The following is a 12,360-nucleotide window of genomic DNA, read 5'->3' as shown; positions in this document are numbered from 1 at the left end:
AAATGAATTGAAATTGATTTATTTCACTTTATACATGTATTTTAGATGTATAATTATGTACATTAATTCATACATATTGCATAATTAATAAGTTTTGATTAGCACTGAAAGCACATCTGCCTGTTCAAACAAACCCCTCAAGTTAAGAAAATGTTTGGTAATAATTATTAATGGCTTTCTGAACATAAAGGGTTTTGTTGCAACGGGGCACAGACCCTTAGTAGTGTATGTATGCCAAAGAAAATTGCATTAATGTTAATAACTTTTAGCACAGAAAACAATCATGAAGTAGATGTCCAAGCAGCATTGCAGTGTAAATAGTTATCAAAATGATTTCAATAAAGTTTAGAGTTTCTTTTTCAAAAAATATTCTGCGGTGTGTCTTAAGCGTTTATCATGTTTAGTATAATATTTACATGAAAATTAAATATCTAATGTATGAAGCATGCTGTTACACTCACATGCTCCAAGAACAGTCACTGAATAATGTCAGATATACTGCAGTTTGTTGCACAGTGTTTAATATCGCTGCATGGTGAAACGTATTAATGCAGTTGCATTTAAAATTAGCTTATTGCTGTGTCAGAGTAGTTTAAGAAGGACAAATAGAAGTTTTTTGGAAAGAACCTAAGTTCTACAACACTTAAAAACAACTAATAATGTTAGATAACTATAATAATAAATCCAAATATACAGTATTTATATTTTGCAGTGATTTACAGTGAAATCCAGTTCTGTTAGCAAAAAAGGGTTTTTGGTCCAGGTGCACGTGGCAGTGTTTTAGTTTAATGTTTAGCGTTGAATTTACAGGTATGTGCTAAAACTGTCACCGGTGGCCAGGTGGAGATACTCTGGCTGCTTGGTGCAATCCATTTCCACTTCCACACTGAGCTTCCTGTGACGTGCTGAAAGGGTCTTTCTCTTCCACAAGCTGGAGGGCCGCTTATTTAGACATGTTTTTATCATTTGAGACAGGTGCTGCTGCAGATTCTGGAAGTTTTCCCTGCCAGGAAGAGAGTTCCCAATAATGAAATCTAAGTAATGAATTCACAATCAAGTTATGAGGATTGATATAAATCATAAAATGTTAAACTCACGCTGTTGGAGGTGTTGGCAGATTGTAATTTTGCCCTGTAACTCCCGTCAACCAGTATGTTGTTTCTTTTCCTTTACCCTGTAGTGTATATGAGAACCAATGCTATTATTGTAAAACAAACTAATTTCATTTAATATTTAAAAATTAAAACAAAATATAAAAAGCTAATTCAAACTATTAATAAATATCATAATAGTGTAAATAATACTAAAATAACACTGATGAGAACAATCATTAAAATATTGTGAAATCACTATCTTTACAAAAGTGAGAGACAATAATCACACCTTTAAGTAAGTTTCTCCTCTCTTTTCATACTCAAACTTGCAGTCTGTGCGTTGGAGAATGTTGATAGTTGACTGACTCGCATGAATTCGGAGTGCTGGGGTGAAAAAAAAATCAACGTAGAATAAAATACAGAATAGCAGTAGAGGGATTTCCCACAATGCTTTGGTTGGGGAAAGATGGAGAACAGATTTACAGTACCACTTAAGTTTCACTTAAAAAAAAAACATTAAGTTAAATCTAAGATTGATACATTTTACAGTTTTTCTCAATTTTTCTTTCAAACTGTTGGAAAGTTTCCACAAATTCATTGGCAAATTTCTGCCCCTTTGTAACCCTACTTGCCATTGAAATGAAATGGGGATCACAATCTTGCCAATCAATCAAGTTTAGAAATATTTATATATATAGAGAGAGAGAGAGAGAGAGAGAGAGTTTGCCCAGCACAATCACTACCATTTTTAACGAGGATGAACATCACAAGCCTAAAGAGCAGCAGTGCTGTATAAATACATGTATATTTGTACAGTACATTTGTGTTACGTGTAAACTATGAACATTCACAGTTGCTTGTTGTGGAAGAGCAAGGAAGATATGTAAGAATGTGTGGTGGTGTTCTTAGGGGAAGACAACAGAGTGTAAAAATAAATAAGCAATGGTGAAATTTCAGTTTACTTGTAACATTTCTATAAAAATAAATGTACTGTATAAGTAAAAATCTTCATTTCCTTTTTGTGTACTACAGTGTTGACTTTTCTGAATACATTTTTACCTACTGTTGAAATATGAATATAAAATGCTATGCTCAGTAAAATGCATATAGCAAAATGAAATTTGAATATAACATATTCCCATGGTGAAAAAAAGCCTTTGTGGCTCGCACAATTACATAAACGCTTTTCATTTTGGTGGCATTGGCCAAGTCACTGACACAATAACTAGGTTTTGAAGCATGAATTAAATGTTTTGGGTGAGTTACTACCTTTTGCAGATATTCTTTTTTATTTATCTCTTATTATCAGTGTTGAAAACTGTTGTGCTGCTTAATCTATTTGTGGAAATCAGGATACTTTGATGAATAGAAAGTTCAAAATAACTGCAGCACTACTCACGTAGACCTGTGGACTCCATACGAGATGCTGTGTTCACAGTGTCTCCAAACAGGCAATATCTTGGCATTTTAATTCCGACTACACCAGCAGCACATGGCCCTGTGCACATTAGACAGACATATTACAAACTATGGGTTTTTATTCATTTTCAAGTTCAAGTTGAGCTTTATTGTCATTCCGCTACATGCGGGGACATACAGTGGAACGAAATGTCGTGCCTCGCAGGACCACGGTGCTACATAAATACAGACATACAACAATGAAGTAAAAAAACACTATAAACCTATACACAACTAGCCTACTGACAGATTTAACTATAAGTATACTATATATATATATATATATATATATATATATAAGTATTTACCCTATACAAACTAAAAAATAGAAGATAAAAAATACAAACTATACGAATGCTTCACAAATACTGTACATGTGCAAAGAGAGACATTTTGAGTCAAACAGCTGGTTGGGGAACAGTGCAGGATGACTTGTAGTGCCTGAGCATGTAAACATACATACATATATTGATGAGTCTTTTGTGGGATTGTGTACATGCAGCAGTGTGTGTAAAGTGTCTAGTGCACATAGAAGAGAGTGTGTTACTACAGGTGGTTTGTACAGGCCCACTCACCTGTGTGTAGCACACTTCGAATTGCACAAAAAAAAGTTCCATACAGTTTTTTTCTTTGGTGTGGTAAGGTTGGGGGTGGGGGTTGGGGTTTAGTGTTTGGGGTGGGGGGTGGTCCATGTTTCAGCAGGTAGGGGTTTGCATGGGGTTTCAGAGGGGGGTGGGGTGGTTTGAGTTCAGGGCTCTCACAACCTGGGTGAAAAAGCTGTTGAGCAGTCTGGCGGAGCGGGCTCTGATGCTCCGGTACCGTCTTCCTGATGGTAGGAGCTGAAAGAGACTGTGGGAGGGATGGGTGGAGTCATAGGCTATGACATTTTCCTTACACGATGCTCCAGCAAAACCAACAGCATCGTGTAAGGAAAATGTCCAGGATGGAGGGGAGAGGGGCACCGATGATCTTTGCAGCTGTGTTCACTGTCCGCTGGTGGGTCTTGCGGTCAGCAGCACTGCAGTTCCCGTACCAGACAGTGATGCAGCTGGTCAGCACACTCTCAATGGTGCCTCTGTAGAATGTGGTGAGGATGGGTGGAGGGAGACTTGCTCTTTTCAGCCGGCGGAGAAAATGTAGGCGCTGTTGTGCCTTTTTGGAGAGTGACATGGTGTTGGTGGTCCAGGTGAGATCCTCTGTGATGTGCACCCCCAGGAATTTAGTGCTGCTGACTCTCTCCACAGTCGAGCTGTCGATGGTCAGTGGGGGGTGGTCAATGGAGCTTCTTCTGAAGTCCATCACAACCTCCTTTGTCTTCTCCACATTGTGGGACAGATTGTTAGTGCCACACCATTCAGCCAGCTGTGCCACATCCTCTCTGTAGTGCGTTTCATCGTTGTTGCTGATGAGACCTACCACTGTTGTGTCATCAGCAAACTTGATGATGTGGTTGGAGCTGAACTTGGCAATGCAGTCGTGGGTCAGCAGTGTGAAGAGCAGCGGTCTGAGCACACAGCCTTGTGGGGCCCCTGTGCTCAGTGTGGTAGAGCTCAAGGTGTTGTGGCCGACACGGACTGACTGAGGTCTTCCGGTTAGAAAGTCCAGGATCCAATTACACAGGGAATTGTTAAGGCCCAGCAGGTTTAGTTTATTTATGAGCTGTTGTGGGATTATGGTGTTGAATGCCAAGCTGAAGTCAATGAACAGCATTCTAACATCTTTATTTTACATTCTAACTTTATCTTTATTTTCTAGGTGGGTAAGAGCCAGGTGGAGGGTGGAGGAAATTGCATCGTCCGTAGAGCGGTGGTTGCCTCTTTAAATGTGTTCCAGTCTGTGTCCTGGAAGCAGTACTGCAGTGCTGAGGTGGCATTGTCTGGCCATACTGTTATCTGCTTTTGAACCGGTTTGGCGAGTTTGAGAAGTGGTCTATATGCTGGGATTAGCATAACAGTGATGTGGTCTGAGTAGAGCCCTGCATTTCGGCCCGGGCCCGACGGTCCCCGACTTTTTTACGCCTCTAGGGCCGGGCTTCGGGCCAATTTCCACGTCATAGTTCAGAGGCGGGCCGGGCATCGGGCCTGTTTTGGGTTTCTCCTTATTTTATATTGTAGACGTCTATCGATTAGTGATGAAAAAAATTGCCACGCTGGTGGAAACAACAGGAGACCGTGCCGCGACTGAGAGCAGCTCGATGGTGTTTAGTGTCCCGCAGCAGCAGCAGCTGAATAGTTCTGCGTTCAAATGCATGCAATAGGCTAAAGCTTGCTGCAAAACCCCAGCAAACATAACCATGAATGTGTCTGCGGGAAATAGTAAGGAGATATTTGAATTATTTACTAATAAACTAATGTTTTCTGAGTCTGTGTCGCAAGGATGAAGTTGCTGATCCTGACTCACCGTCTCCTCATTAGACGCGCCTTTAGAGAGCAATGCATCTTTACTGATTATGATTAAGATTATAATAAAAGAGTTTTTGTTTTCGATTTATTTTTATTTCGTTAAGTGATCATTTAAAGCTTTCTATAGATACATTTATCATGTCTGTGAGGCATGCATTCGCTCCGCTTCGGTTCCTTTTTGTGAAGCGCTCCTGTTCAAGACGGCAAAAAGCATGTTTGTTTTCTTTGTTTTAAAAAAGAACAACCTTTTGTTGGTATTGTGAGTGCACACAAATACAAGTATACCCTTTACAGGTACGAATGATGTATTACTCTTACCTTTATCAAAAAAAAAAAAATGACGGCGTAGGCTATTTTAATTAGTTTCCACTGAAAACAATCCAAAGCTGGTGCCTCCATGTCCTGCAGAGCGCGCTTTAGCTTCCACTCTCCGCACAAACTTAGATATAGGCTAGCGCTAGCGTACATTATTACTATAGCGCAGGTTTAATGTTTAAACATTGTTATATGCTTGAACTGTTTTAGTATATCTATAGATTTTATTTTAGGCAAGTCGTGATGATATGAGAAGGCTAAATTGATCAAACATAGGCTATGATCAGCTCATGCTGCTTGCCGCTTGCCGCTTGCCGCTTGGTCGTTACTTAAAAAAAGTATAGTCTATTTAACGAACAAAAATGCTCCAAACTTTTTCTAAATTAACTTAATAAAAAACAAAATATAATAATTTTGCCATTACACACAAAACTGAACTATTGTAATAGCTGAAACAGTAGTATAAACTGTTTTAGGAGAAGAGGGAAAAAAAGACGGGCTCGGGTCGGACTCGGGCCGTTAATTCTGATAAGCTGTCGGACGTGGGCCGGGCTAGGGCCTGAGCGTCTCGGGCCAGGGCCGGGCTAGGGCCTAAATTTGAGGCCTGTGCAGGGCTCTAGGTCTGAGTACCCGAGGTGGGGGCGGGGTACAGCCTTGTAAGAGTTCTTTACTGTTGTGTAAACAAAGTCCAGTGTGTTGTTTCCCCTTGTTGCAAAGTTCACATGTTGGTAGAACTCTGGACTCTTCCAGAGGTCTACTTAATTTTTCCACCAAAAATAATTTTATTTTTCAGAACTATTTTCCACTCTCTCTCTGGTGAAAGAAATTAAACACAGCCCTGACCCAGAGTCCACTCCAAGGCAAGTGTTAGAATAAGCTAATTCCGTAAGACAGCTTAAAGGGATAGTTCACCAAAAAAATAAAATTTTGTCATCATTTACTCTGCCTCAAGTTATTCCAAACCTGTATGAGTTTCTTTCTTGTGGAGAATAAAGATAGTGTGAAGAATTTTTGGATAAGCGAACACTTGCTGGTAGCCAATGACTTCATAAAAATATAAAAGTCAATGGCTATGAGCAACATTCTTCAAAATATCTTCTTTTGTGTTCAGAGATCCTGTCACATTTCCATTTGAGTGATCACATCTATAACCAAGTGATAAGAAATGGAATGTTATCACTTAGTTGTTCTTAATTCACATTTAAAAGGAATCCTAATTTACATTATGAGCAGGAAATCTAGTGTAAAACAATATAAGATGTTTGAACCAAGACTGTTCTGGGTCACTGATGATAACTACTTTTTTGCTGCTGTGCCTTTAAGAAATGCCCTCTACAATATTGGAAAACATCTCAGGTTACGTACGTAACCCTGGTTCCCTGATGGGAACGAGACACTGCGTCGACGACGCTACGGGAGCGCCTTCAGCGTGATCGCGCTCTGAACTAGAGTGTAATGAAAGGGCGAGACGCCATAGGCGGGTGACGTCACGGACCGGGAAGCATAAAAGCACATGTGGCGGAGCCGGCGTTTGCTTCCAGGAATGAAGCAAGCGCCCGCAGGGATGCAGGAAGTATGGCCTCGAGACGCAGCGTCTCGTTCCCTTCAGGGAACCAGGGTTACGTACGTAACCTGAGACGTTCCCTTCCAGGAACTCGAGCTGCGTCGACGACGCTACAGGAACGAGATGCCCACGCCACCAGACTTCCAAGTCCCTGCCCTGTGTGTATCCCTCAGGAGCACTACAAGGGCGAAAGAACAGAAGAGCCTGGAGTGGCCTGCAGATCCAGGCCATAGAAGCGGACGAAAGTAAGGGGTGTGGACCACCCCGCAGCGTTGCAGATGTCCTGCACAGGAACACCTGCCAGAAAGGCCTTAGAGGCCACCATACCCCGGGTAGAGTGAGCCTTAACCCCCATGGACGAGGGGAGACCGGAAGACTCATAAGCAAGAGAAACAGCATCCACAATCCACCTGCTAAGGGTCTGCTTAGAAGCAGGCAGACCCCGCTTAGGAGGGCCGAAGCAAACCAGCAATTGGTCCGTTTTTCTCCACAGGGCAGCTCTGTGGACGTATGCGTCCAGTACTCGAACTGGACACATACAATTACGCTTCCGCTGGTCGGGCTCCCGGAAGGGAGGAGGACTGAATGCCTGTAGCACGACAGGCCATGGTATAGAAGAAGGGACTTTAGGGATATAACCTGCCCGAGGGTAGAGGAACACTTTGGCCAGACCGGGCGCAAAGTCGAGAAATGACGGGGCCACTGAAAGGGCCTGTAAATCCCCAACTCTCTTAAGAGAAGAAATCGCCAAGAGAAAGGTAGTTTTTAAGGTGAGAAGACGATCAGAGATCTCTTCAATGGGCTCAAATGGAGGCTTACAGAGAGGCTTCTAAAACCACAGCCAGGTCCCAGGTAGGGACACGGGATCGTACTGGAGGCCTCAGCGCACCGCGGGGGAAACGTGTAACCAGGGGGTGATTACCCACTGTCTGGCCCCCGAGCGGGGCGTGGTAGGCCGAAAAAGCCGCCACGTAAGCCTTCAAGGTGGAGTGGGTTACCCCTGCGGAGAAACGGGCCTGCAGGAACTCCAGCACAGCACTGGTTGAGAGACCGGAAGCTACGAGCTGCGCCCCCTCAGAGGCCACACTCACAGCTTCCACAACTCCGGGCGGGGGTGAAAGATAGTGCCCCCCGCCTGTGAGAGGAGATCTCTCCTGACAGGAATCTCCCACAGGGAGCCGTCGAGGAGAGAAATCAGGTGCGAGAACCATACTCGGCCCGGCCAGAACGGTGCTACTAGCTGTAAGCTGACCTCATCCTGGCGCACTCTCGCCAGAACTCTCGGGAGCAGAGCAATCGGGGGAAAAGCGTACAGACGAATCCTCGGCCAAGCCTGTACCATAGCGTCCAGTCCCAGAGGAGCTGGAGGAACTAGAGAGAACCAGAGGGGACATTGCGCTGTATCCTGAGTCGCAAAAAGGTCCACCTGAGCCTGGCCAAACACTCCCCATATCTGCTTCACCACCTCGGGGTGAAGCATCCATTCCCCGGGCCTCGGCCCCTGCCTCGACAGGATGTCTGCTCCCACATTGAGATACCCAGGGATATAGATGGCTCTCAGCGAGCAAAATTTGCCCTGGGACCACACAAGGATCTGGTGCGCCAGCTTGTATAAGGTACGAGAACGCAGACCTAAGAGACCACCGCTGTGCTGTCGGTGCGCACCAACACATGGTGATCTCTCAGGTCTGGGAGAAAGTGCTTGAGTGCACGAAACACGGCCAACATTTCCAAACAGTTGATATGCCACGTTAGATGGCGACCGCTCCACAGACCACGGGCAGGGTGGCCACTCATGACCGCTCCCCAAACGGTGAGGGATGCGTCCATCGCTAGCATTACGCGGCGACCAGGAGCTCCCAACACCAGGCCCTGAGACAAGAACCAAGCTTGGCTCCACATGTCTAAGGCACGTAGGCATCGCCAAATGACCTTGATCATGCAAAGTGGGTTTCCCCTCGGGGAGAACCACTTGGTCTTGAGCCACCACTGTAGGGGTCTCATGTACAGCAGGCCAAAAGATATCACGTTGGACGCAGCTGCCATGAGCCCCTTTCACTCTCTTGACTGAGGTGAGGATCGAGTCGATCTGAGCAGAGTGCCAGGCCGAAAGGAAGGACCCGATATTGGTAAGCTTTGCCCCCAAAAGCAAACCTCAGGAACTTCCTGTGAGTGGGAAGGATGGAGACGTGGAAGAATGCGTCTTTTAGATCTATCGTGACAAACCAGTCCTCGGACTTGACCTGAGACACGATCTCTTTGAGTGTAAGCATCCTGAACTTCAGTCGCCTGACTGAGCGGTTCAACTGATGCAGATCTAAAATGGGAGCCCTCCATCCTTCTTTGGAACAATGAAGTACCGGCTGTAGAACCCGGACTCTCTTTCGTGAGGAGGGACCACCTCGATGGCCTCCTTCCTCAAGAGAGTGTCTACTTCCTGTTCCATGATCAGAGCCTGCTCGGGGCCCACACACGTGGGAACCACCCCGTTGAAAGGCGGCGGCGGAGTGCTGAACTGAATACGATAGCCTTTCTCTACAGTGCGCAGGACCCACTGAGATACATCTGGCAGTAGTTTCCACGCTGCCAGATGGTCTACTAAGGGAACCAGTCTCTCGAGACTGGCCTCTGATGTACTCAGAGCTGCTGGCATGAGGAGCTCTCGAGACCCCCGCAGGGGAGGCGAGCTTCTCAGCTCCGCTACACTTTGAGGCGGAAGAACCTGAGAACACTGCTCACTGGAGCCAGCTGCGCCCTGAAACCCTGGCAGGGTTGGCAGACTGGTCTTCCGAGAGAGCCGACTCAGCGTGACTCGCTCCCAAGCAGACCACACACAGATCGTGAGTATCCCCCGCAGTGATGTAACGCCTGCAAGGGGGAACACACGGTCTGAAATGCGATCTGCTGTCGCCCAAGTGCTTTACTTTTTGAGCACCTGTCGCCATAATAAAGTGGAGCTTATAATGTGTTCTTTTTTTGAGACAGACAACACTAAATAAGACTCACAACAGGCAAGGACAATACACACAGACAGAGAGGTGATTGCTGAGTGACAAAAAGCAAATGCCGGCTCCGCCGCACGTGCTCCCATGGCGTCGTCGACGCAGCTCGAGTTCCTGGAAGGGAACTTAAACTATCAGTTTATAAGAACAGAGTACAATGAACGACTGGCCGTTACCTGAATGCACACCGATGCGGATCCACATGGGTATCCCAGGCAGATGCTGTAACTGAAATGTTCCCATGAAGGACAGGATGTCCAGTGCCATGCAGCAGATATCCTTTGCATGCCTGTTCCCATTGCGTCGAGGAAGACCAGACACCACCATGTATGCGTCACCAATCGTCTCCACCTGAAAGAGATACACAATTACTGTTTTTTTTTTTGGAATTACTGGAGTTTTTTGGAATTACTGGATTTCTAGTACTATAGTGAATAAAACCCACTGTTCATTTGCCTGAAATACCTTATAGACATCATGATTGTCAAGGATGCTGTCGAAGTTTTTGTAGATGTCATTGAGCATGTCCACTACTTCCATGGGTGTACTGAAGTGGCACAGTGTGGTGAAACCCACAATGTCACTGAAGTAAATGGTAACCTCGTCAAAGAGCTCAGGTTCCACTTTCCCTGTTTCCTTTAGAGAGCGCACAACTGGCCTGAAACATTGAGAGTTAATGATTTGATTAATTAGCTGGCAGTGGTAACATTAAAATCTATACAATTTTGTATAAATAATAATAAAACACAAAAAAATGCATTTAGGCATCAAAAAATTACACTGTGAAAAATTTATAATAATTTACAGTTTTGCTAAAGATTAGGCTACAATTAACTAAATTGAGCAGTAAATGACAGCAATGGAAATCTAAATGTAAAAATATGGAAAGAGAGCATGTACATTTTAAAAATTCACCAATACTGGCTAATAACAATGTGTAACTGATATATTGTGCATCTCTAATAAGATTCTGCAGTGTTTTTCTGTTAGTTGTGTTCAGACCCTGGCAGAAGCATGAAGTTCAGGCAATCTGCTCTGTCTCTCTCAGCCTTGTACAGAGCTGTGCGTTCCTCAACCAGCCGCTCCAGGTTACGGGAATACATCTGCAGCCGGCGGATCAGGTTCTCCATGTAGCTCTCATGTTCCTGGTTGTCCAGACTATTCAAAATCAAATAAGGAAATCATTTATTAGAGAGAGAATTTTTATTTAATGGGTGTTTTAGATGGTCCTCATACAGTCTAATGGTCTAATGTGTTCATTTCATGTTCTGTGTGGTTACAATATCTCTAAGATATTTCACTGGTTGAACAAAAGCATATAAAGGTGACCTGACAATCTTCCATAGAGTGTTTTCTATCTTTTTAAAGTCTGGTCTTCTGTCTGGGTCTTCGTCCCAACAATTTCTGATCAGCATGCACACCTGGAGAAACAGATTATTGCGTAGAGAACCAAGTAATATGGGACCGATTGTTACCTGACTTAGCTAAAAAAGACTTGCGTGAAATAGATGACAAGTATATATTTTATCAACATCAAAATTTATATAGTATACTAGAAAATGGGTAACACTTTATAATCGGTTTTTAATTTGTTAGTTAGTTAATTAGTTAACCACATTAGTTAGCATGAAGTAAGAATGAACAATACTTCTATAACATTAATAATCTAAATGTTAATCTCAACATTTACTAATAAATTTTTAAGATCAAACATTGTATTTGTTAACATGAGTCAATACACTGTGAACTATCATGAACATATTTATTAACTAACAAACAAAGGTTAATAAATGCTGTATATTTTTTTTTTTTTATGTTAGTTGTTGCATTAATAATGTTAACAAATATAAAGTGTTTCCCATGTTACTTTTTTTCCATCCATTTTTTAAAAGGGTAACCCATCAACTAATTCAACTAACTAATTTATTGGTCCTGTGGTGGGAGGAAATTAATTTCCAAAAGCACAAATATTCCAAGCAAGCTTCCAAATAATATAAGATCATAAAAGCTGAGTGTTTATGGCACATTTCCATCTGCAGGCTATTATATGTCAACTACCTGTATGTTTTGGCTGCTTTGCATAACTATTTGGCTGCCATTAGTACAAATAGCAATGTGTACGAGTCAAAGATATGCATAGATACACACAGACATACCTCTTGTTCTCTTTCACTAGTGTTCTCAAAGTTTAGGTCAGGTCTGAAGAAAGAGGAGGTCATACTAGGGAATTGCACTCTGGCCAGTTTCTCTGGTAAAATAAATAAATAATAATAATAAAAAAAAGTGGATCTGTTAAAGGAATGGTTCACCTAAACCGAAAACAATTTCCAAATCTGTCTGAATTCTTCTGTTAAACATACACCACAAGTCAAAAAGGTGAGTAAATGAATGACATAATCAATTTAAATATTAAACAAAACACCATGCTAGCTAAACGTGGCAAAAGTTTCTCTTGCTTCATTCAGTATCAGCTCACAAGCTCAAAAAATTGATTCTCGGTTCCATGAGTCTGTGAGACACGAGAA

At 43.1% G+C, this 12,360-nt stretch overlaps 1 protein-coding gene across 1 annotated transcript in view; it reads right to left on the bottom strand.

Annotated features, from left to right (window-relative positions):
- Positions 1-804: 804 nt before the first annotated feature.
- Positions 805-12,360, bottom strand: part of gucy2cb (guanylate cyclase 2Cb) — a gene marked incomplete at both ends in the record, with an annotated part of 33,569 nt that continues 22,013 nt past the window's right edge. The window contains 9 exons of the mRNA XM_079398527.1: positions 805-1,003; positions 1,098-1,174; positions 1,384-1,478; positions 2,494-2,592; positions 10,012-10,186; positions 10,301-10,493; positions 10,838-10,993; positions 11,165-11,256; positions 11,992-12,083. Of these exons, the coding sequence (XP_079254653.1) occupies positions 805-1,003; positions 1,098-1,174; positions 1,384-1,478; positions 2,494-2,592; positions 10,012-10,186; positions 10,301-10,493; positions 10,838-10,993; positions 11,165-11,256; positions 11,992-12,083 (1,178 nt within the window). The remainder of the gene's footprint in view (positions 1,004-1,097; positions 1,175-1,383; positions 1,479-2,493; positions 2,593-10,011; positions 10,187-10,300; positions 10,494-10,837; positions 10,994-11,164; positions 11,257-11,991; positions 12,084-12,360) is intronic.

Source organism: Barbus barbus (assembly GCF_936440315.1).
Source record: "Barbus barbus genome assembly, chromosome: 38".
In the NCBI taxonomy this organism is placed as follows: domain Eukaryota; kingdom Metazoa; phylum Chordata; class Actinopteri; order Cypriniformes; family Cyprinidae; genus Barbus; species Barbus barbus.
Note: the sequence above shows the minus strand (reverse complement) of the source record. Positions and strands in the feature narration are given on the sequence as shown.